The sequence below is a fragment of the Lytechinus pictus genome, chromosome 2 (assembly GCF_037042905.1).
Source record: "Lytechinus pictus isolate F3 Inbred chromosome 2, Lp3.0, whole genome shotgun sequence".
In the NCBI taxonomy this organism is placed as follows: domain Eukaryota; kingdom Metazoa; phylum Echinodermata; class Echinoidea; order Temnopleuroida; family Toxopneustidae; genus Lytechinus; species Lytechinus pictus.
The window spans coordinates 36,560,072-36,586,458 of record NC_087246.1 but is presented as its reverse complement, the minus strand read 5'-3'; the positions used below and the strand labels follow the sequence as shown (position 1 = coordinate 36,586,458).

General features: G+C 34.0%; 1 protein-coding gene across 2 annotated transcripts in view; it reads right to left on the bottom strand.

Annotated features, from left to right (window-relative positions):
• Positions 1-21,886, bottom strand: part of LOC129254306 (snake venom 5'-nucleotidase-like) — a 28,162-nt gene extending 6,276 nt beyond the window's left edge. Inside the window, exons 1-10 of one of the 2 annotated variants that reach the window (XM_064115665.1) lie at positions 21,485-21,886; positions 19,994-20,091; positions 16,769-16,922; positions 11,791-11,877; positions 11,405-11,544; positions 8,827-8,952; positions 7,805-7,927; positions 6,692-6,857; positions 1,069-1,164; positions 348-515 (exon numbers count right to left, since the gene is read on the bottom strand). In XM_064115665.1, coding sequence (XP_063971735.1) covers positions 348-515; positions 1,069-1,164; positions 6,692-6,857; positions 7,805-7,927; positions 8,827-8,952; positions 11,405-11,544; positions 11,791-11,877; positions 16,769-16,922; positions 19,994-20,091; positions 21,485-21,584 — 1,258 coding nt within the window. In that variant the 5' untranslated portion in view covers positions 21,585-21,886. The remainder of the gene's footprint in view (positions 1-347; positions 516-1,068; positions 1,165-6,691; positions 6,858-7,804; positions 7,928-8,826; positions 8,953-11,404; positions 11,545-11,790; positions 11,878-16,768; positions 16,923-19,993; positions 20,092-21,484) is intronic. The other variant, XM_064115666.1, reaches the window with a different exon arrangement.
• Between the last annotated feature and the right edge of the window lie 4,501 nt (positions 21,887-26,387).

The following is a 26,387-nucleotide window of genomic DNA, read 5'->3' as shown; positions in this document are numbered from 1 at the left end:
AGAATAAAAGCAAATTTAATATCTATCCGTAATGACGTCATAGCAGTTGTACGATTGGCTACGATTTGAAACTAATTTGGCCTTTACTCCAAAATAAAGGTTTGCAATCTTTCCAAATGGTTATATTAGTATTCTTTCAATTAATTTTAACCTCAAATAAAATGATATGTTCCATTCACATTTTCAGAAAATGAGCAAATTTGCGATTTGTTCCAAAATCGGATCGCGAACAGTCGTAAGGTGTGCGGTGGCCTTTAGACTCTATTGCCAACTTCAAGGAAATTTCGTTCTTTTTTTCAAGGGGAAAAATATACTTTAGTTACCGAAACACTGATTGAATGACCTACCTGTGACCTCAAGTACCATCAGAGGATCGATGAGGGGTAAAAGGGTCAAGAGGTCACGCTTCTTGAAGTCTCCAGCAGGATGTATTCTGTCTGATCGGAATGTTCCAGAGTTGAGAAGCGCTACGTCGGCTTCCAACACAGCCAGCATGATATCTGTAACCAGGTTACCTGCATAAAAAGGATTATCATCAGTAACATCATCATTACTGTCACCATCGTCACTGTTCATTTCAGGACTGAATTCAGTGATAAGGACAATCACACAATTATATTCAAGGAAAGATAAAAACCTTTTCTTTCTATAAACCTCCTTGTTAGCCTAATTGCCAAATCAGAATGTTTCCATAACTTCTTTGTAAACATAACACATAAAGTTCCCTCTAAATGAAAATGGCATTACTTTTTGACATACAGGCTTTGAGGAAATTCAAACAGAGTATAATAAAATGCTGCCTACACTAATTGACAAACTTCTGAGTAAAACAGACATTAGTCTATAAGGTCGTACTTGAGTGAGCACACTCAAGGCAAATTGTCATTATATTAAAATATCACAGGAGATTAAAGAGACATATTTGGTACCATAATTTTCTCTTTCCTTTTTTTTCTATTTTCTTTTCTCATAGCATATATATATCTATGCTTATCTTGTTTTCTCTCTCTCTCATTTTCTGTTCTTTCTATTTGACTTCTATTCTGTTCTTACTATGATTCTTCTTACCTAAATTAGTCTCTTGGGTCCTGATGGAAGCAAATCTCGCATCCAAGTCAACCTCGATCGTTCCCAGTTTTCCTTCCATCTCCTTTTTCATTACATCTTTAATATGGAAATATATTTCAAAAGTTACCATATGTTGTAGCAGAATCTGTTACAATTACTTTTCTTAAATATTCTATTTTTAATTGTAATTGTAAAACACAAATTGTATTTATTCTTTTTTGTGTTTTTTTACCCCCTCTGTAATAAAAGAAATAATACTAAAGTCCAACAGTTTCTGTTGAATGGATTACACAATGTTGAGCATTATATTTATGCTTATATCATTACCATATTATAATCATCATCACCATCATTAGCAAGATCCTTAACTTAATAATCATCACAACATATCATTTATCACTACAATCATCATCATCGTAAAAATAAAATGTACCCAAGGTTTTTTTCCCCTTAACAAAATATATTTACTGCTTTATCCAGTGGTTTTTTTTTTTTTTTTTTCGATTTGATTTCATTTATTTTCCATTAAAAAATATACAAAGTCAAGAATATACAAACAAACATTACAAAGTGTAAAAAATGAGACATTATACATATGACGTATCATATACTTACTTTAAAAAAAAAATAAAAAATACACAGCAGTTCGTTATATGTATATATATATATCAGGAAAATTGGATGCCCATGAAAGCAATGTGCTTGTTAAGTTGGGTCACCCCAAAAAAGTATATTAATCGGTAAATGATAGAAAACAAAATACAGTTATTTGAAATACTGAACGGATAAAACTTCTATCAATGATAAAGATATATTGCATTTATATGATACTTAGAACTAAAAAAACCAACCCACCCGCCCCCCCCCCCCACCATGCATGTATTTATGTAAGTATGTAAAGAATAGTTATGTACATATTAATAAGCGTCAAGGAGTTGCCTTTTTAACTGTTGTTTGAATGAAGATAATAAAGAAGAGTTTCTAACATTCATTGGTAAAGAATGCCATATGTCTGGACCAGTGTGGCGAATAGACTTATGTGCTGAGGTTGTGATTGGATTTGCTAAATGAAAATTGAGTGAATTTCTTGTGTCATAGGAATGAATATCACGATTTAGTGTAAACATGGTATGAAAATAATTGGGTAGCATATTCTGTGTTAGTTTATACATGAATATTCCGATTTGTAATTTATTAATGTCGTGAATTTTTAAAAGACCGAGATTTTTTAATATAGGATTTGTGTGTGCTAGATAATGTGATTTTGTGCATAGTCTAATAGCTTTCTTTTGGAGTAATAATATTGAATCTAGGTGTGTTTTGTTCCCAGTTCCCCAAACGATATTGCCATATGACAAATATGATAAAATAAATGATTTATATAAAAGTAATAAAACATTTTGTGGGAGCAAGTCTCTTATTTTATAAAGAATTCCAACAATGCGAGATGCAAGAATCGATATATTATTAACATGGTTATTCCATTCAAAGTTTCATCGAAGGTAATGCCCAAAAACTTTACATGGTCTTTCCTTTCTACGACTGTATTATTAATGTTAATATTAGGGCAAGAAGCGATTTTCTTATTTTTGGAGTGAAATACAATGAAATTTGTTTTGTTGATGTTAAGAACAAGTTTATTTAATTGAAACCAGTTAACAAGTTTTGGGAGTTCGTGGTTGAATGTGTCTATTGTACGATTTAGATCAGAATGAGAAAATAAAAGTGTTGTGTCATCTGCAAATAAGAAGTGGGATAATTTTTTTGAATTGTTCACAATATCATTAATATATATAAAAAATAAGAGTGGTCCCAATATTGATCCCTGTGGAACACCCGTCTTTTGCTTCACAATGTTTGATGATAGATGATGATAAGTTGTAAATTGTTGTCTATTAGTTAGATAGTCGTTGAACCAGGATAGTGGTGTTCCCCGTACTCCGTAATGTTGGAGTTTACTTATCAAAATCGAGTGGTTGAGGGTGTCGAATGCTTTACTAAGATCGATGAATAAAGCAACTGCAAACTGTTTGCGAGAAATAGCATTAGAAATTCTGTCATATAAGTCAACAATTGCTAATTCCGTAGAATGGTGTTTACGGAATCCATACTGGCAAGGTGTTATAATCTTACATTTTTCCAGAAAATTAAACAATTGATTGTAAATAATTATTTCCAGTATTTTAGATATACATGGTAATATAGATATCGGACGGTAGTTCGTACATTCATTTGTGTTTCCTTTTTTGAATATTGGTATAACACGTGCAAGTTTGAAACTTGAGGATATTTGCCGGTGCGTATTGATAAATTAAAGATATGACACAAAGGATCAACAATGTAGTGAATAATCTTCTTTAAAAGAAAAGTGTTTAATTCGTCGTGACCTATCGCTTTGCTATTCTTCATCTTTTTAACAATTAATACTACTTCATGTGGGCTAACTGGTTTGAGAAAAAGAGATTCTGGATTCTTATTACTAAGGGTATCTAAATAGGAATATGAATTATTATTATGGATTGGTGCTACATCCTGAGATAATTTGACACCTATATTCACAAAATACGTATTCAAATTTGTGATAATTTCTTTTGGGTCATTAATAATCTTACCATTATCCTCCAGCTTATCTGGAAATACTGAAAGTTGTCTTTTGCCTATGACGTCATTTATTACTTTCCAAGTTTCTTTACTATTTCCTATAGCATATTGGAATTTATCAGTATAATGTTTTTTTCGTGATGCTCGAATGACATTGTTTAATGTATTACGAAATTTTTTTAACTTGTTTAGAATATGTATATCGTTTGGTCTTTTTATATGATTTTTATATAATTTGTTCTTTTTATGGATTGATTTGAGAATAGATCTTGTAATCCAGGGTTTACGGATTATTTCTTGTCTCTTTTGCTGTTTTATCAGAGGTATATTTTTATCAAAATGTTTTTTAAAAGTATCAAAGAACAATTTATATGCAAAATCAACATTTGAATCATGTTCGTACACGTGATTCCAAGATTCTTCTGCTAAATCGTGAGTGAGATTAATTATATTTTGGTCTGTCATTTTCCTAAACGGTATTTTATCATCAGGTTGCTTTCTCTGATTATAACTTTTAATATAGTTCTTTAAGATACAGAATATAGGTAGATGATCCGAAATGTACGCGTATAATATTCCACTTTGAATATCCTCAACATTAGTAAATATGTTATCGATAAGTGTAGCACAATTGGGAGTTATTCGGGTTGGTAGATTGATTGTGGGAATTAGACCATGAGCCGACATAGATAAAAGTAACTTTCTGTATGGAGCACTTTCGTTGAGCATATTAACATTAAAATCGCCCATCAAATAAATGGCTTTACCGCCTTTAGAAACAAGGCTTAGACAAGATTCCATATATTGAATGTAAGCATCCAGAGACTCGTTAGGGGGTCGGTACGATAAACCAATAATAATGTTTTTGTTTGAAGCATTTTCAATTTCTAAAAATATTGTCTGGAATATTGGAGAGAAAGGTATGTCAATTTTTTTATAGGTTATTTGTTTTGTAATGTAAAGGGCTACGCCCCCTCCTTTCCCGCGTACACGATCGCATCGTAAGAAATCATAACCATCTAAATTAAAGATTGGGGGAGACTTGATATGAAGCCACGATTCGGTGATTCCTATGACAGAAAATGGATTTTGGAGGGAGTGTGTGAGATTCAATAGTTTATCGTAATTACGTGATAAGCTTCGGATATTCATATGTAAAAGGGTTAATTCATTATGGCGGAAGTTTATGTTGCTATTATATTCATTTGGCAAGTAATATCGGCAATCTCCTACTGGATGAGACTCCAGAATATCATTTTCAAGTTCTGTATCAAGACTGTTCATAGAGAAGGATACGCTTGAGTTTAATTACGTTTTTTTAATATAAAAGAGATGTATTGGTATGCATGGATACATTAAGACTAATCATACTACTATAAAAACTACTATAAAAACCAGTACTGCTATTGATAAAAGCATCACAAGTACGAATACGAATACTACTACGATTAAATAAATAACATACAAATAAACAAATGGTTGTAATTAAAAGCGTCATGGAAAACGGATCATTTTACCCTGGAGGCATAAGGAGGAAAAATGTTGAACTACATGTTTATATTGAATTATGATTATTATTATGATTAGGGTCAGTGAACACTTCAATTAACGATTATGTTGATTGTGATTGTAAAAGTAAATGTAAGACGTGTTGATTTAGTGTTGATGTTCTGTAACTTACTGTTTTGTTCATATTGTATATTACATGTATGTACATGAGTATAAGTGTATTTAATTGTGTGTATTATGTGTATTGCTATCTAACATACTCATATATATATATATATATATATATATATTTCTCACTAATTACCAGGCAATTTGATGCAGTTTTTGAATGCATCAAATATCTGTTCTCTTATATTATAAGAGAACCGCTTTTAATAGGCGAGCGCTTTGTTGCAGTAATCGCGCGAATTTCTTTTATTCCACTCAATTGAATGTTTGCTTTTTTTTTTGCTACAGGGTAATTACGTGAGAGCAAAAGATAAGTGGTCATGTAGTTTGATGACAGGAACGTGATTTGTCACATTTGTTATTGGTGGCGTAATTTCATGTTTGGTGAAAGGGAGAGAGAGCGAATGTAGACAGAAGCAATTCTCGCCGCTTGTGGAGAAAGTAGGCCTACTGTTTTGCCTACCCAAGGGAAAGGAGTCTGACTGCCAGAGAGAGGGAAACTGGATGTGCGTATGAAAGCGTATATTTTCCCCATTTATTTCTTGCCAACTCTCTTGCTGTTTATGGAGCTAGAGTGAGCAGATTGTCGGCAGTTGACATGATCATTTCAGGAGGCGGCAGGCAACGGGATCTCCTATAGACAGAAAAACCTCTGTATATATATATATATATAGGTTGGCTTTTTAAGCCGTCATCAAAGGATTGTTATCCAGGGAGATATTGGCTGTGATCGAAGGCATAGGACAAGGACTCGATCATTGGATACACATAGTCTACCATCTACGAGGACCAGCTACATACAGCGACTCAGAACGACAATTTGATTCATGGTTTACAAGAACCAAGAACATGAGAACTGGTCAGTTATTTATAATACTTTAATTATAGTTAAGATCATCACTATGGAATTTTCATATGAAATTTGAATTTAATAGTCTGCTATGGAGTGAAGACCCTCAGAAGTACACAACCAAGCTTTCCAATAATTTTCTATATTTAGGATTACTGTTGTCAAATTATGTATATTATCTATAAATTTGCTTTAATTATGTTGATTTGAATACAAGTTAAAGACGATTTGTCTACTTGAATCAAAATCTAATCTAACTTTTCAATTTCTGAATGAATTTTTATTTGTGTATCGCCATATAAAATGAATTCACCTACATATCTGTGACAATCATCATCATAACCACCACCACCACCATAACCACCTTCATCATAATCATCATCATCATTACCATCACACCATCATCATCATTTATCACCATAACAATCATCATCACCATCACCACCACCAGTCATCATCATCACCATTGATTGGCATTTTAAAAGGTAACATTACCTCCGTACCGGTCGACGATCACCTTCATCTCATCATCCTCTACCACCTCCTGGTCGATGACGACCTTCTCGATGTTGATGTTGATGTCATGAGGTGTGAACTCCAGGGTTATGATGGACAAGCTCTTGAAGTCTGAGCCACTCTTTACTATGTACGTTCCATTCACCTATAGAGTTCAAAATGGCTTGTCTAAAATCACTTAGTCTAATTTCCAGATGAGCTTTGTTCACTTGAGATAAACCCCCTTGTCAAATAATTCAGTTGGTCTAATTGCCAGGTCTATTGACCTCACCTCACCAGGCAGAGTTCATCCACAGTTGGATGTAGCCCTCTTCATGATCCTTCCATGATTTTCCGTTTTGAGCCAATCTGCTTATTTTGTGATATCGTCCCAACAAATTCTCTCTCTATTGACTACTTGATGTAAATGCCAGATGGACTATGATGCTGTTCTCATTACGCTTTCTAAAACTAGTTTACGGGAAACCGATTCAGGAAACCAGTTTGGAAGATCGCTTCCAAGATCGCTTCGACCGTTCTCACTACACATTAAACTACATGTAGTTTCCACTAAACCAGTTTCCAGTAAACTAGTTTTAGGAAGGTAGTGAGAACGGTGTCTATGTTTATTTGGGCTAAACCACTTTGGTCCATATTTTATTTGTGACTTGCCACCCCAGAACCAACAATGTAGTTGCCCAAAATCACATTTGGAGTATTCATTGAGCTTGAGAAAGCACATCATAAGCTTTAAAATGGCATATAACTTAGAGAAATGATCAATAATAACACATACAAGTTCTTGATAGAATGTAAAAGAAATTCAGTGAGAGCATAAAATATAAGGAGAAAACAATGTTTGAAATTTGGGGTTTACTCAAGCATGAGATGTGCACACTGTTAAATCTCAGTTAAACTTCTAAGCAGTCCAGAAAAAAAACTGGTAATAAAAACTCCTTTACCTCATATTTTATTAACATTTACATTTTAGGCCTACATTTTCCATTTATATGTGGGGACATTTGTATGTTGTAAGAAAATAGAAATTAATCCTAAAAATAAACAGCCAATTGATACCATATCATAGATTAATGTTTGTGAGGCATGTCCTACCTTCTGTAAGCTGTAATCATGATCATGACCAGCTAAGATGAGATCGATGGCTGAGGTTTCTGATGCCAGTCTGATGTCATTGGGTAATCGCATGTGTGTTAGCGCAATGACATAATCGGCACCCTGGTAGAAAGAAAACGGGAAGAATGGAAAGCAGTCACAGGAGGGCTTAAAACAGACATCATATGGCCTGTTTGAACTTCATCAGTTCTGTACTAATTATTAAAAGATGAATTCTCACAATAAAAACAAACCTTAATTACTTTTATTATTATAAATGATATCAATAATGATCATAATCATAATGATGAAAAAGATAAAAATGACAAAGCTACTACTACTACTACTACTACTACTACTACTACTACTACTACTACTGCTACTACTGCTACTACTACTGCTAAATAAAAAACAATCCATCATTGCTTTTATTATAAATGATATTAATAATGATCATAATCATAATGACAAAGATAAAAATGATAAAGCTGCTGCTACTACTACTACTACTACTACTACTTCTACTACTACTACTACTACTACTTCTACTACTACTACTACTACTACTACTACTACTACTACTTCTACTACTACTACTACTACTACTACTGCTACTTCTACTTCTACTACTACTACTACTACTACTACTACTACTGCTACTACTACTACTACTACTACTTCTACCACCTCTACTGCAAATAACAACTTCAACAAAAAGAAGGAATATATGCAAAAGCTATCTATGTAAAAATAATCTATTCAGAAGTGAAAAATTATTATTACCGTGATTTTAGCTGGAAAAAACAGAAGTTTTCAGCATTAGGCTGGTTTGATTTTACTCTTTCACTCAAATCAAGTTAATGCTGGGGTGGACTTCCTTTTATAGGAATTATCTGTTATCATCGGTTGTCAACAGCAATGAGCAAAATAGCTGGAAAATAGAACTGATCCACGGCTGATTTTATATAAAACTTTGAATATCTTTTTTCAGATAAAAGGACCATCTGAAACCATTTTCTGACCTGTTCTTTCAGTTCTGTTGCAAGCTTCTGTCCTCTCTCTACATAATCCAGATAGGTGACATTTTCTCTATCTACAGTTGCCAAGGTAACAAGCCACTCCTCCTCCACAAGGCCAATCAGACCAATCTAGGTAGGAGAGAAAGCAAGATGGATTTCGAAAATCTCTGTTTTGCTTGATAAAGCTGCCTTTGATTAATAGACTTCACATTCAGACTTCTTAAAACCTGACAAAAGCATAAAACTAAATAGGCTTCTTTATTCACATTCCATTTTCACACATACTTTATCACCTCAAAAGTCGGAAGGTGGGGGGGGGGAGGATTATGGCCTCTTCTCAACATTTTGCACAATGAATTGGTAACATGAAAAGCTAAAGTTGCAAAAATTTCCCGACTTAATTCTGTAAGACTTGTGCAACATTTGAGGTCAAATTTGTAATGCTGTTTATTCCTGTTTCCAAGCTTATGAAACAATTTGTAAGTTCATGTCAGACCTAAATTGCTAAAAAAAACATGATTCCATGTCCAAATCCGATGCAGATTACTGTTTTGGGCCAAAATACATAAAATATATTATTTACTTTTACTGAATGAAATGTGAACTAAAACTCAGGCAGGATCTTCAGTGATACACCATTACCCTTATGTCTAGGTTTAATGAACTTAAACTTGTTTAAGATTTCAATATTGACAACGCCGCCGTCGGAAAAGCGGCGACTATAGTCTCGCTTTGCTAGGCAGGTGAGACAAAAACTTTAATAGCAAGTTCTGGGCATTACCATTTCATGCATGAATTAGCACAAATACTTCATTAAGTAGCCACCGAAAGAAAATTCACGATAAGTGATAATTATAGACAAGTTATATATGGATGAAAAGGTTTTGTCTAGTTTTGTCTTTTTTTTTTTTTTCTATCAGTAATGAATGTAAAAAGGGAGTAGCCTAGATAGGCCAATGGCTTTTTGTTACTCCGTCACATCCCATTCATTACTTAATGTGTTTTTTTCTTGTTATTTGTTGTTTAAATTGTACAACTGTCATTGTTGTTTTTACTCTATATTATATTAATTCACTATGTATTGTACCCTGTTTTTTAAGAGATGTGGAATAAATGAATTTGAATTTGAATAAGTTATTCACAAATATGTCACTAAAATGCCTTTTAGATGTCAAGGAAAAGAGAGAACAGCAAGAAAATAAGAGACCCCTCTCAGCCCCTTGAACACAGAAAAAACGTTGACCAGACACAGTCTCAATGATGACGTCACACAATTGGCAACCGACCTACTCCACACGTATGCATGCGTGCATTTTCCTTGTTGGTTTGTTTTTCCTTCAGATTTTTCCAGTTTTTTTCCATGTAATTGGATCCCTGTTTTCGACATCTTCACGCACTATAGTACATAGTAGTTGTGTTAGTTTACCTGTTTTATTATAAACTGTAAATCCCGAGATTGGACTTGACAGTATCGGCTATTTTGCATCAGTACAGTGCAGTCAATTTATTGAAAAAATTCAAGTGCTTGCCTGTGATGTGTATGCTGCCATGTGCTGAGCTGCATGTAACACACACAGCACATGGTTTCAGCTAGCTAGCACATACAGACACCGGTTGACGCAATTATGTGCAATGTGAATGACACGTGTATTAGCTGCTGTCAGCTGTGCTCATGATGGGAGCGTTTCATCAACATTCCTTTCCGACAAGTTGCCAGATCTGACATCTTTCCCTGATTTTTAATAGGCTGAGTACCTCTGTTACTATGGTAACTGTCGGATATAACAGGAAAGTCTTTCATGAAATGCTCCCGTGGTGTGACGTCACTCACAATGTAGCTCAATGGAGAACCGATAACGCAGAAATACAGACTGAAAATATATCAATATTGAGAGCTGATTTCTGCTAGCCTCATTCACTATTTTGAAAAGAAAAGTGAAACTAGTAAAAGTTATATATGTGATTGGTAATACTTCCCCTTTACAATGATGAAAGAAATTATTTATTATAAAATACTTTTGATTCTTCGGGGGTCTACTAGAAATAAAAACAATGAAATTTATCAATGGAACCCTGTAGATTACGTCTTTTTCCTACCAACATGTGGATGTTTTTTTCAAAATTAGATGGCTTTTCTTTTCTTAAACTCTGACCCTTTCACATAGGTTCTATGTAAACTTATATTCAACTGAGTATTTAAATATAACGGATCCTAAATTTTTTTTTACTCCATTCCATGCATATTATCATCATTTTTCTCCAACTAGCTCTGAGATAAAACTTCTGTCAAGTCCTTTCATGAAATGCTCCAAGGGGAGCGTTTTTGAGAGGGGAATCTCATGACCATCATTGTCCGACAAGTTGTCAGATCTGATAACCTTCCTTGATTTTGATTGGCTGAAAAGCACTGTTTCACTATGGTTACTGTGGCTAGATTTGTAGGTCAATTTGCAGCATGATTTGGATGATTGATGACGATACCGCACAGTCAATTGGAAAATCATGGATATACCCCTGAACATCACATTTTGAAACATTTTTTTAAACAATCGCAATCACAATATAAGAGAGGCTAACTAACCTTTTTATTTTGCCAAGTAAGGAGTCTGGTCACTATCCCATCAGCCAGCATCTGGCCGGTGAAATCATCAATCACGTTGCTTAGTAACCATGGAAACTGAGTTTCTTTGACAATGTCCTCTAGATCATCAACACCAAAGTCTGAAAATAAACAGAAATGACCATTCATAGACGAAAAGTGAGTTGTACTGTACCTTGAAATTAAGTGTTCAATAAGCAGGAGAGGCATGATATTCCCCTCAGAAAAATAATACAATGGGATAGACTAGATTAGGGCTTGATGGATATAGCCTTACACAAAACATGAAACATATTTTGACTTTTCACATTTTGATGATTAAAAGTTTTGAAACAGAATCTTCTTGATGGTATTTTACATCAACTCACCAAAATCATGATTGCCGTAGACAGCTGTATTAACTCTCAAGGCATTGAGTATTGGTACCATGTGCTCTCCTTTGGTAAAAGTACTCACTATAAAATCAACAACAAAAAATAAAAAAAAGATCATCCATTGATTCCATGGAATACTTTCATTTTACAATCAGAATATTCAGGATATTCAAGCAATTGAATAAATTCATTTTATTTCATAGCTTAATAAATTCTAATTTTTACATTTAGCAATCAAAAATACAAATATGTTTCTAGATATTGAGCTAACTGACTTCTCTAGCCATGCAGGAGAAAATTTCATCTTCTATATTTCATTCTAAATAGTTCCTTTCATAAACTTGATCTAATTTCTAGCAAACTGGTGAGCAGTGAATTAAAAGCTATGTCACTTTTGGACTGGAAGATATTTCAACTACTTGAACTTAAATATCTTTGTAGACTGAATTTCTTGTTGTTAAACATTTTTATGCAGCATTTTTTTAATGTCAACATTTGATAAGAAATAGTCCCATTCTCTTGAAAACAGGAATATTTGGCACAAGAACATGTGATGTCCCCATATATAAGTACAGTCATGTCAAGTATTCACTAACTTAACAAAAAAATTAATAAAATTGTTATCAAATCTGAAAAACTGTAATTGATTCATATCAGTTCGGTGTAAAAATTACAAAGGGAAAAATGGCAGAAGTAATAATGCCAGAGGTAAAAATGGCAAAAGTAATATGGCAGATGTAAAAATGGCAGAGGTAAAAAGTGCAGAGGGAAAAATGGCAGAGGTAAAAATGGCATAAGTAAAAAGGGCAGAAGTATAAAGGGCAGAGGTAAAAAGGGCAGAGGTAAAAATGGCAGAGGTAAAAATGGCAGAAGTATGTGTAATGGCAGAGGTAAAAATGGCAGAAGTACGTGTAATGGCAGAGGTAAAAATGGCAGAAGTAAAAATGGCAGCCTGGGTAAAAATGCCATGTTTGCGTAGCCATCATTATCATATATTACCTCTACCCTTTTTACTTGGCAATTTCATATCAACTCTGATATCTTGAAGAATGCCTACGTATTCATTTCAAGTTTATTTTTATATAGTTAATATTGAAAAATTGTCATGCAAACGAGAACAAACAACATGAAATTCCCTTTCAATTACATGTACATGTATCTGAAATTAATGTTTCCTGTCAAACCTTATAATAATATTGAACACAAAAATACTAACTGATTCCTGATTTAGCAAACATAATTTGTGTTTAGAGTACCGAAATATAAAACAATAATCAAAATCCATTATCTAAATGCCATTTTTGATTTCGCTAAAACTACTGACATTCAGTCATTCAAAGCCTTTTGATTGATTGGCTCTATTTGCCATATAACTCAAACAAACAACAAAATTTAGCAACAAATGGATACATAGTGCTCACTTACAGCATGAAGCTATTATGTGTTTTATATAGCTCCATGCTTCCAGTGTATACCAACAGTACATGTAGCCAGTAATTAGATTAATCAGACAAATCAGAAATGTACTTCTATTGGGTCAATGCATTATTCTAATATGCAAATTTCATTTACCAGGAGATCGGCACTTCATTCAACAATTAAATTTTGATTAAGATTACTATAGTGACTGTATTGATATTTGATTACAAGTAAATGCGAGATGAGAGAGTAGTGGAGGATGACGGACATTGAGGCTGTGTTTACGCAAGTTAGTACAATGTAACGATAGCAGGTTGGTTATGTAGTGTGGTTTGACTGCCATTTCATAACTGGCTATCACTAAGATGCAGTAGTAGTAGTCATTTAATCTACTAATAAATATGAAAAATGACATGTGGACTTTGGGGGATTTAACAGGCTATGAATTCTGCCTCACATTGTCTCTTGAAATGATATCACTGGGGACACTGAAAATATTGGTAACTACTTGGCATTCTAAGGTGATTCCTCATTGCTATCAAAAACCAGGATTATAATTTGAAGAAAAAATACCTATTTTCTGTCCTAAAATATTCCTAATCCTAAACTTCATTTGTATATTAAATAAAAAATCAATTTAATAGCAGCCAGTTCTCTACGCTACTGAACCATGAGCTTATGTAGCCTTGAGACATATTGATTGCCTAGGTAAATAGCAGGTAGCCCAGACTTCATTAAATCTTTACGCTGAAAAATCAGGCATTATGTTATCCTCCGAGTAGGTGAGCTTTCACACCTATCCAATTACAAAAAATGCATGCAGGGACTAAATCATGTGAACTTGTTCGAGCATCAAAATGTAAAATATTTCCCATAACAATTTTTTTTCTCCACATTCACACCTGCATGAAGCAGATACAGATCTTTGAATTAGGAGTCTGCAAGAAGAATTACATTCCTACAGCAAATAATATATGCTACACATTTTTCTTGGAAAACACTCAATTTTTGTTGGTAATTCTTTATATCCCTGCAACCTTGGAGAACTCCCTAAAAGTTATCTTATTTAAAAAAGGACAGGTGTACTACATTATATCTAGAATATTTTTCTCAAGGAGTTATCAGCTCCTTGATTTCTTCATTTCAGGGGAATCATATGTAGGCCTACTATAAAGTATATATCAAATTACAAGTATTTTTTGTGACCTGGGTGGTATGAAATCATCCAACGCAGAATCTGACATTTGCTCCACACAATACATGTATCTCTGTGACATTTGAAAGGGTGAATGATACCCTTGAGGAATGTTTTTGCATCAAAATTCATTACTAGTTTTTATTTGATTTCAAACTTTGATGATACGATCACGATGTAAAATAAGAATATTTGATATCCAACTGTTTTATTTAGAAATAAAACAGTCGGATACAAATATTTTTATAATACATCGTTTTCATATAATCAACATGTGTTTTATTCAACATTACTTTCGTCTGAATACACCAGTTGGACATTGCATACATTCAAGGAGTCCATTATTTTCTACTAGCTCTCATCTTTGGTTGGATATGATCAAATAGTCTATTTGTCATATATATACTGTCCTACAATAAAAGTGAAAGAGGGGAGGAGAGATCAGAGACACATGCCAGCTAAGTGTGCATTCAAACCAGTAATTAACCCACCCCCCCCCCAAAAAAAAAAAAAAAATGATAAAAAATAAAGAAAGTTAAAAAAAAAATTGTTTCCTCTCTATTATGACAATCAAAATGTTAGTGAAAAAAAAGCTAGTTTTCACTACCGTAATTTAATAATTCTTCAGCATTCTATCTCAATCTAATATCTATCACAGTCTGATGAATAGTGTAAAATCATAAAATTGTGGCATCACTTCAGATGTTAATACATGTACATATGTATTTTGAAATGTTAAAATATGGTCTGTGCCATAGAAAAAATAACAACATTCCACTATTCAGATATTTAAAACAGAATTCAAGAGCAATTTCACTTTATCAATGAATAAACAAGAAAAAGATTAATTAAATGCAGATAATTCATGCAATAACTTAAGTTTAACAGTATCTTGTCAGCCATTCCATTGTGACTTGCGTGACATTTACACAAAATTCCAACTTCTTAAGGTTAATAACTTGAAAATCGTATATTGCACACTGTTTTTCCTATCTATTTCCATCAAAGTATTGATAATACACATTTTTCCAACAAAAATTTTGAATTTACAGTCGTTTTTGTAGGAGATATTTCAATATGTTTGTAGTGACTCATGTGACACGACACTAAAAGATTCCTGACCTTACTGTATTTGTCTGTAATTTCCTCAGAATATACATGTACTCAACAGATTTCGATAAAACTTTCTGAAGAGTATTTTGAAACATCTGGAAATATGTCAAAAATTCATTAACGCCTCACTTTTTGTTTTGAATGGATTGCCATTTGAAAAGTTTTATTTCGGACTATATGTTCTTCAATAAAATGGGCCAAATACCATTCACACACAACATTTATGGTCATTTGCATTCCATTTTTCTTTAAAACAAAGGAATTCTAAAGTCAAGCTCTGATACATCTACTTACACAAAAATTAAGTTATTAATAGTATTAAACAATGTTTTTTCTAAATAAGAGTAAAAATTCAGGCCAAAAGAATTGACATCTGCCAAAAAAGTCCCGATCATTTTCTTTCCCCCCAAAAAAATTGCTCATTCTGTGATGTGTGACTTGCGTGAATTAAAAATACCTTAATTTGACTTGCATGACAGCACTTCAGGGTGTTTTTTCATAATGAAGGGGTTGGCAATCTTCTTTGCTGGTTTGATTTAGGACCTTATGCTCCTTACTTTATCAACTAGAAATAATACTACTTAATAATAGTTTACGAACTAAAATACGGATCCATGTATTTTTGTGACTCGCGTGACACATTTCGAGGGTGTTTTTAACTTGAAATATTGTCAAGCCTGGTTTAAAAAAAGTGCAAAAAAAGGTGATAAGTGAAAATAGCTATCAGATTGGACAGAATAGAAATATTATGTATTTAAACACAGTACACATTTTTAAGTGTCAATAAAAAAAGTTACAAAAAGACATACTTTTTTATGCAAATCTGACATCTCTTTAGGATTGTGTAACTCCATCACTTGTAGGTGAAAGGCAGTGAAAAATCATATTAATACCTTTTGGACATGTACCTAGCCAAAAATAAATATACTTCATTGATTGGTTTAACTTGGAAATTGAAGCCTAGTGTGTCTAGTAATACATGGAATGGCTGTTGTAACTTTGTAGAGGTTCTTATTATATAAATCCTGAAATTTTATCAACATGATGACATGAAAAAGAAAAAAAATAGCAAAACTTAAGTATAAATCAGTAGTAGATGCTAACAAATATTTTGATAATAAAATAGTTCAACTAGACCATATATGTGTACTTGCCAAAGTATAAAAAAAAACATTTATTAAACCTTTACATAGTTTAGCAAATTTTGTCTGGATGGGTCTTAAAATTAATACGAGTGTTACTTACAGATAGAAGGATTCAGGCAGTCCCCACTAAACAGCACAAGTGGGTTGCAGTCTGAATAAGCCTTGACAACTGTAGCAAACCTAGCAGCTCCACCACATACCCCATCTCCAGATTCAATGTTGTAGACATCATTAAAATGGATTATTGTTAGCACCTGCAAAGAAAAATAAATGCACATTCATTCATTATAAAATATAAAAGCAGCAACACCCCTCGAAAAGGTTACATTACATTATACCTGGTGCTGCACAATGTAGGCTAGTATAGATCTTAAAAATGTGTTTTACATGGTGGACAGGTCCAAAATTTATGACAATATCCCAATGGCAAAATGTGTAATATCAGGCATGATATTCCCCTCTGAAAAAAAATCTGAAAAATAGCCAAGGGTTGCTATAATAAAGTCACCAACGAAGTCCAAGGCCATCGGGGTTATAAGCCCTTGCATAGTAAAGAAATCGAAAGTGATTTTTCAAGGTGAGTCTGCATGATAGTTTTATCATTTGACGTTGAGAAGCAGTAACAAGAGTGTCGTTAAGGCGAGCACATAATACGCCCGCCCGTAATGCGGAAAATGGAGTTATTAGTCAAGCAAGAAAAGTGGAAGGTGGCGACTTCACCTTTGACCTTCTGACCTCAAAATCAATAGGCTTCCTGGGATCTATGCTAGTATCATACACACCAAATTATATGAGCCTAGGTTAAGTTCAACTAAAGTTATCACGTTACCAAGGACTTCAGAAGGGTAAGATGAAAACATGTCACTGTGATCTTGACCTTTTGACCTCAAAATCAATAGACTTCCTGGGATTTGTGCTAGTATCACACACACCAAATTATATATGAGCCTTGGTTAAGTTAAACTAAAGTTATCGCGTTTACAAGGACTTCAGAAGGGTAAGAAGATAACATGTCGGTGTGACCTTGACCTTTGACCTTTTGACCTCAAAATTGAGAGGCTTTCTGGGATCCATGCTAGTATTATACACACCAAATTATATGAGCCTAGGTTAAGTTAAACTGAAGTTATCACGTTAACAAAGTCTGCAAAAGAGTAAGATGAAAACATGTCAGTGCGACCTTGGCCTTTGACCTTTTGACCTCAAAATTGAGAGGCTTCCTGGGATCTATGCTAGTATCATGTATACACCAAATTTTATCAGCCTAGGTTAAATTAAACTAAAGTTATCGCGTTTACAAAGACTTCAAAAGGGTAAGATGAAAACATGTCAGTGTGACCTAGACCTTTCACCTTTTGACCTCAAAATCGATAGGCTTCCTGGGATCCATGCTAGTATCCTACAAACCACATTATATGAGCCTAGGTTAAGTTATCGCGTTTACAAGGACTACAGAAGGGTAAGATGATAACATGTAAGTGTGACCTTGACCTTTGGACCTCAAAATCGATAGGCTTCCTGGGATCCATGCTAGTATCATATACACCAAATCATATGAGCCTAGGTTAAGTTAAACTGAAGTTATCACGTTTACAAGGACTGCAGAGGGGTAAGATGAAAATATGTCACTGTGACCTTGACCTTTGACCTTTTGACCTCAGAATCACTAGGCTTCCTGGGATCCAAGCTACTATCATACACACTAAATTATATGAGCCTAGATTAAGTCAAACTGAAGTTATCGCGTTTACAAGGTAAAGTTAAAGGATGGACAGACAGACGGACGTTCTTGGGCAAAGGATTTCATGTAAAAAATCTGGAAAAAAAATTATTAAAAAAAAATCAGAATATCATGCCAGTAATACTGATCTAACAAAAAGAAATTATTACAGAAAATTGTTTCTGCAATGTGCTGTAGAATGCAAAACATAATTGTTCACAATCTGTGAAATATTAGGGCGTATTATCTTCGTATATTACAAATCATGCTGGAGTGCCTAAAGGCACAAAATTAGGCCCGATATTATTTTTGATCATGTTTAATGATGCATGTCAGAATGAATCTTTATTCTTTACTGCACTTTAAATACATGTACATGTATGTTGATCATCTTACTATAGTTAAAAATCTTTCAATATAAACTCCTTAGAACTGTATTACAATGTCATCTAAATGCACTTGTTGCCTGGTCATCTGATAATCATATGTGAAACCAAATCCGAATAAATGTAATGTAATCAGAGTTATTTTTTTCTAAAAACCCACTATTACCTAATCTATTGCATATTGGTGACACTTCTCTGCAATATAGAGAAACTGTTGAAATACTTGGTGTTTATATTCAGTCAAACTTAAAATGGGATAAACAAATTTCAAAAGGTGTAACAAAAAATTGTATATGTTCAGACTTGTCAAACAATATAAACTCCCTATGTCAGACCTTGTTCAAATTTACATTGGATATATTCGTCTAATATTGGAGTATTGTGTACCAGTATTCAACGGAGCACTACATGTAACTGCTAAACGAGTAAAGGACTTGGAAAAAATATTTTAAAAAAGAAGAGTTTCTAAAATAATTCTTGGTTCAGATTATATAGACTATGAAAATGCACTAACAAAATGAGGATAAGAATGTCTAGAAAGAAGACAAAAAAATCTGTGGATGGAGTTTGCTAAATCTCTAATATTGTACAAAACCCTCAATAACTGGCTTCCAAAAAGGAAAAATGTCTCAATCTCATAAAGAAGTGTTCCAAACTTTGCTCAGATAAAATGCTAAACAGATCGTTTTAGATAAAGTGCAATACCATATTTCATAGATTTACTAAATTCTGAATAAATTTTACTCTCATAGCCTTGAAATCAACTTAAATTTTTGTCATTGTTTTAGTCTCCATTTAAATCCAATTAGGCCTACTATTTGAATATTTAATTGTATAATATTCATCATCTTTTAATTTAGTATTTTTCAAATTCTATTTTATTATATTTTAATGAATTCTTATTTACACTTGCTCTTTAAACATTATTTATTATCTATGTACATCCCAAATCCTTGCATGTACATGTTTAAATTGTAATTGTTGCATTTACCCATGTATGACTTGTGAACATTTTATTGTAAACATGCTAATTTCAGCCATTTTATACAAAATGAGCCATGATTGAATTGACTTGAATTCACGAAATTAAAACCCCCGTGAAAATAACAGCTTCTACAGTAGGCCTACTGGAGAAGTGGAGAATCAAATAAAGACTGAATTACCAAATTGAAAGTTGTAGGTTAATAAAACATCACACAAATTGATGATCAATATTTACCTCCACTTGGTTACAAGTATAGAGAGCCTGGATTTCATCAGTGAGACGTTGGCGAGTAGGACTGATGCTACCAAGTGAAGGATTTGAAGAATCTGGACCTAAATGTAGAAGGGAAGCAGGGAGGTGAACAAAGCAGGTTTGATACTTTTCAGAAATATGTCCGGTAATTGATAATCTTGTTCCTTTATTAATATAAACGGCAAAGAAATAAAACCAATCCAGCCAATTAATAACAAAACAACACTATGAAGAACAAAATATCAATAATGATTCTTCCCATTGTTTCTTCTCTTGGTTACATGAACGGCAAAGAACACTGCCGCAGCAAAGGATGAAGGGCTGGAGAAAGTGGTAATTGGCAAAATTTTGAGGGGGTCTGTTATATATAAGTAAAATTGTAAGAGCAATTACATTCATTTATTTAGTTATTTCCTCTTTAAGGATATTTATAGCATACAATGATCAAGAATGTTCCAGTACAGCTTTGTTACACATGAGTAATCTTTGAATAATCTTTGTTATTTCTGGAATTTACAAACAATAGAATAAATGTAGACAAAAGACTTAGTGTTAGTGGAAATGAACAATAGGATTATCTATTTTGTTTACAATTGTTAATTTCACTGAGGTCATTCAAGAGTCTTCTAGAATTTGATTGCTCCAGAAAAAAGGAGAATATTCTATTTGTAGACAATACTAGAAGCTTCCAGAATAGTGAATAATTTGTATATAAGCTGGCAGTTTCTTCAAGGACATCATCATATCACATCACATCATATTAGAACTCAGAGTTTCACGCCAGACTTTATTTCAGAGCAGAGTTTATTTCCACCTGGAATATTTATCTTCTGTGGAATTATTTGCACGCCATCAATGAACTGTGAGAGAGAAATTCTCAGTTCTCGAGATCGTCAAGCTGTTTTAATGAACACTTTTCAACCCATGGATTGCTGAAATTGACTGTTAATCATCATCAACATCGTCTTCACGGACATTTCAATACGTTACAGTGACTCTTGTTATTCATCGTGCTTCAACATCGATTTCATCATCGCCATCATTGTGAACTTTAATTTAAAGAATCTTCGCCAACCAACTGTGATTTTATTTGGATAGGGCCTATACTATTTTAACCTTGGATTGTGCATCTGGCACTTCAAGAGATGTAAGATATTTTGTTTTAATTCTGTTGATCGATTTAAATATATTTCCTGTAATAAAAACTACTTCATTGTTATTTGTTGCAGTATCGTAACAGGTCAAACATGGTCATGGCATAAACTAGCGCAAAATTTAGAACGGAATCAGTAATCCTGGGTTTTAAAAATATATTGCTATGATGGTAGGCCCCAAGTCTGCGCACCGAACAATTTGAGTTAAGTTTTGGTGGCCATGCCCGACGATGGCCGGATGGCCCAAACCCCCCCCCCCCCCAACTGTACGGCAGTGGAAATGGTGGATGGAGGTAGAACTAAAAATTGTAGAACTTACTTCTGTACAGTTCATGTCCTCTCCAGCGCGTAACTTGTTCATCATCCAACAATGATTTTTGTCGAACAGTTCCAGCGGCAAATGAGCAGCCGACCCCCATATGTGTCAGCCTTTCTCCCGGGTCTGCTGCGGCCCAGGGATCGACCGCAAGCCGGGGTCCGTCCAAGTTCTCGTTCGTCAAATTGAGCACATCTTCCTCAATTTTATCGGGCAGTTCCCACCTTTTCAGTTGCTAGATGATGTATTCCTTCATGACAATTACCGGTACTCGGGGCACAGTATTTCAGTTCATGGGCGCTGGTGCAATGAATTTAAAATAAGACAATATAAACTAATCAACCTTGGCCGCGATCACCAGCCTCGGCTTTTTCCTTTTTCGCTCCTAGATTCCAAAACAGTCATGAGCGCGCGCGGCGTAACTGCGTAACAGGGGTCGCGTCGGTGACCACGGGGGGGGGGGGGGGGGGGGGGGGGGGGGGGCAAGAGCCAAAAATTTCCCGGTCATATAACAGTTTTGTTTTTTGTTTTGAATACCTCGTTATGCTTATGTTGTATTATTTTTTTTCTTATGTTTCTTTGTTTTTTATGATAAACTTTTATAACAGGCGTATACTAATGGTGTAATGAGACGAAAATTTTCTTGAGGGGGCCAGATATTACATATCGGGCAGAATTTGTCTTTTTTTATTTTTATTAAGAGCGAGCGAGCAAAAATTTTATTTTCATCCCCCTTTTTCTCCCTCCCTTTTCTCTTTTCCCGTTAAAAAAAAATACTTTCCCGGTAAAGTCCGCCAGCTAGGGGGACAGCTTGCCCCCACCCTGCCCCCCGCCTGTTACGCCACTTCATCCGCATATAAACCCACGTGAATCAGAACTTGCTCCGGTCGCATTTCTTCAAGTCTGAGAGCTAGAGCACTTTGTTTTATAAATGTTTACCATAATGTGCTTTGATATATTTAAAGACTGCTTGAAGATATACAGACTGTTTGCAGATATGCATGCAGATTGGTTTTTTTTCTTCAAAGAAAGTCCTTATTCAATATTTCTCCACAAATCATATTAATCAAATGCAAAGTGCATATAATATACAGTATTACAAACGATATTATACATGTATAGCAAAAGAAGTAAAGAAAAAATAATAATTAAGCTCGATGTGCCTCGGCCCATTAAGACGAACAATAAACTCATTTTTTGCGTGTTCACAACGCGTTCTATCTTATGCTGATATCTTAATTTCTTTGAATTGATGAAAACGATAAATAACCATTTAAAATATATCATATTTATCATGTAAAATATCAAAACTAAACGAAAAATAGTTTCCACCTGGTATACCAAATACAAAATCACTAAAAAATTATTTTATATATATTATTTCACTTTTGAGAGTGAATTTTTCAAAATCATCTAAAAATCGACGAGTGAATGGGTATTCCCAAAATAAATGGGCAATAGTTTCAGACTGTTTTCAACAAAAGAAACACAAATCAGAATTTAATATACCAACAGTTTTCAGATACTTGTTAACACCAAAGATGTTATGAAGAATTTTCTAAATATTCTTGATCAGTGGCGGACCATGACCCGGTCACCCGGAGGAGACAATGACTGGAGGGGCATTGTATTGTTTGTGAACAATGTTGTGCCCCTCCAATGCCTTGTCTCCTCCGGGTCACGGTCCGCCACTGTTCTTGATAAAGAACATTTAAAAGGAATCATATAAATTTCTCCCAAGTAACAATTGGTTTTGAAACAATGTCCCTCCATTTTTTGTGTGAAATAGGAGCTTTCATCCTTTTCTCAACACATATTTTATAACTAAGTTGACATCCTTTACCTTGTTCATGCTAGTTTCTTCTTAGTAATGAACATTTTTTTAAGGGTTTTTGCAAAACATTTTTTTTCAATTCGACACCGTCCTATTATGACAGAACAATAACCAAGAAAGTTACAATGAATATCTGTTTCGGTAGTATCTGCAATATGAAACATTTTTAAAGAAAGTGCTTGGTTTAAAGATGACAGCTATTATTCGGAAATGTGATATATATGGATAACGTATATTCTGTGGATGCTTATACCATGCATACGTATATTTGTGGCCGTGTGACCTATAGCATTAGCCCCCATGGATCACTCTAAATTACAAAGATTTAAAATAAATCCAAATCGGCCGTGGATGCACTGTAAAAAATAGTGGGTAAAATTTTAACCAGCACGAGGGTATATGTGTCCAACCAATTTGGGCAGTATTTTACCCAATGCAGGAAGCTTGTTGTCCAGTAAGGTTAAAAATTAAGCAGCAATAACTTTACAATGGGCAAAATTTTCATCACACTGGATAAATAAAAATGCCGAATGTTGGTTGAAATTTAGAGTGGACCGATTCTCACTGAATTTTGGTAGTGGGGTTTTTCATCATACTCTATCCCCCCCCCCCAAAAAAAAAAAAAAACACACACACAAAATGTTTGATAAACTGTCTTGCGGACTTGCCTGCCATTGATTTGAATGAAAAGAGAACTGAAATCCCACAAGCATGTCACTAATTATTTCATCAAAATCGGATGTAAAATAAGAAAGTTATGACATTTTATTAAAGTTTTGCTTTATTTCACAAAATAGTCATATGCACATCCCGATCGGCATGCAAAATGAGGGAACTGATGACATTTCATTTCGTTTATTTCCATTTTCAACAAATACAGTTTGTTTTGTACATTTTGACATATAAATAAAAAAACATATTTCAAGCATCCATGTACAAAAATTATATTCAAGATTATTACATCAATCATTTACTATTTCTTTTGTATTTTATTATGAAATATATAATTTTCTCCTCATTGTCCTATGAAACAAAGTTTTATTTCTCCCTGAACATGTGGAAATAACATTGTTTAACATTTTGTGGTTCAGTCAAGTTTTACATTATTGTAAATTCTGTAAAAATTGAAATATTGTATAATTCAAACAATAAAAAACAAAAGAAATAGTGAGTGATGGACATCATCGACTCTCTCATTTGCATATTACTGAGTTGTGCATATAACTGTTTTGAGAAAAATAAGCGAAACTTTAAAATGTCATAACTTTCTTATTTTACATCCGATTTTGATGAAATGTATAGCGTTATGCTTGTTAGATTTTTCTCTATTGATTCAAATCAACATTTTTCTGGGATGGACTTGACCTTTACGAATGAGTATACGCACGACTGGTGACACTGCCTTCTACTAAATGCTATACCTATGATAGCACCTAAGAACATGTTCCAGTCGTGCGTAATGTCGTGCATACAATCATTTACGAACATCTTAATGAAACGCCCATTGGTGATGGAAATGTCATAGTTTCTTGGTTTAAAAATATTGTAATTACAGCACTATATAAGCATATTTTTTGCTCACGCATTATTTTAATTATTTCATTTTGCTGGATAATCCACGACCCCTATTATAAACTTGGTGAAAATCGTCCTTATTTGGCGGCCTTTTTATTTTTTGTCTACCCCGAGTTTATGAAAAATTACCTGGGACTAAAAGCTGCTATAATGGTAACTTTTCCATCCAATGTTAACTTCTATGAAATCCTTGTCTGATTGGCTGTTGAGCCTTGTAACCATGGTATCAACCATTTGGTGGCAAATTCATATTCATGTTATCTGGCCTGGTCCTCGGTTATTCTTTCTCGTATCATGATCTTGACAATTTTGAGAGGCGGCGCCAGAGTTTTATATGATACCTACATGTACGGGGGGGGGGGGTGACATAAAGATGACGCAAATTTTTCCCAATTTAATCACGGTCACTATACACTTTAATAATGGTACTCTTCTTTCTTCGCTCACCAAATTTATGCCAATTTTCGTTTCACGTACTTCTTGGAAATCAATGGGAAGACGCTTGCCTCTCCCCCTGTAGCACCGACTCTGAACATTTAACCTTATGCCCCCTACCAGGGTACGTTAAAAATATTGCCATCCGCTCCCGGACGTGGCAAAGGGCACGAGTCTCGAATTTCGATCTGAATCGGAATCGCAACTTCTGCATTTCCCTACATTGGTTGCTTTAGTATATACCCGGGGGTATATATTCAATTAAAGTAAATCAACGGAATTTACATAGTTCGAATGCTTTAAGATAAAAACAGAATGAATAAAAGAAGGAAGGTAGACAAAATAACAACAAACCGTCATTTGAAAAAATCAAACATAAAAAAAAACATACACATGTAAGGATTCCCCGGGAACAAAAGCCCCCGAATATTATATAGAGGCCCCGAAAAGGCAAAAAGAAAGGAGTGGGTCAGAGCTTATTCCGACTGTAACTAAATTATGTTCTTCAGTTGTATTAATTTGGCTTGTTGTGATCTTCTAAACATTCGTGATGAATATTCAACATTGCCAATTTCATGTACTTACCACCGGGATGAGGATTCAAGTTTTTTTGTATTTCTACTCAAAACTATGAAATAAATCAAACTCATTTAATTGGAAATTCTCTACAGTATTCACAACTATCGTAAACAACTAATCTGCAGACATATAGACCATTGGTTTTCGCATAGTGGACAATAGATTCACTCTTATTTTGTGGCTGAGTTTGGAGCCTAGTCTTTGCTCTAGACAAAAAATGACCTACAAATAGATATACTGTTGTTGACTATAATAGTCTGCAAACACAGACTCAAATTTGCCAGTGGACACATTAAACCCTCTAGAGTCTAGAGGGTTTAATGTGTCCACTGGCAAATTTGAGTCTGTGTTTGCAGACTATTATAGTCAACAACAGTATATCTATTTGTAGGTCATTTTTTGTACATGCCCGCTGCATGCGCATGCGGCGATAACCACCATTCTTACTGTACTATTCACATTGTCTGTTCAGCCTCAATAAAC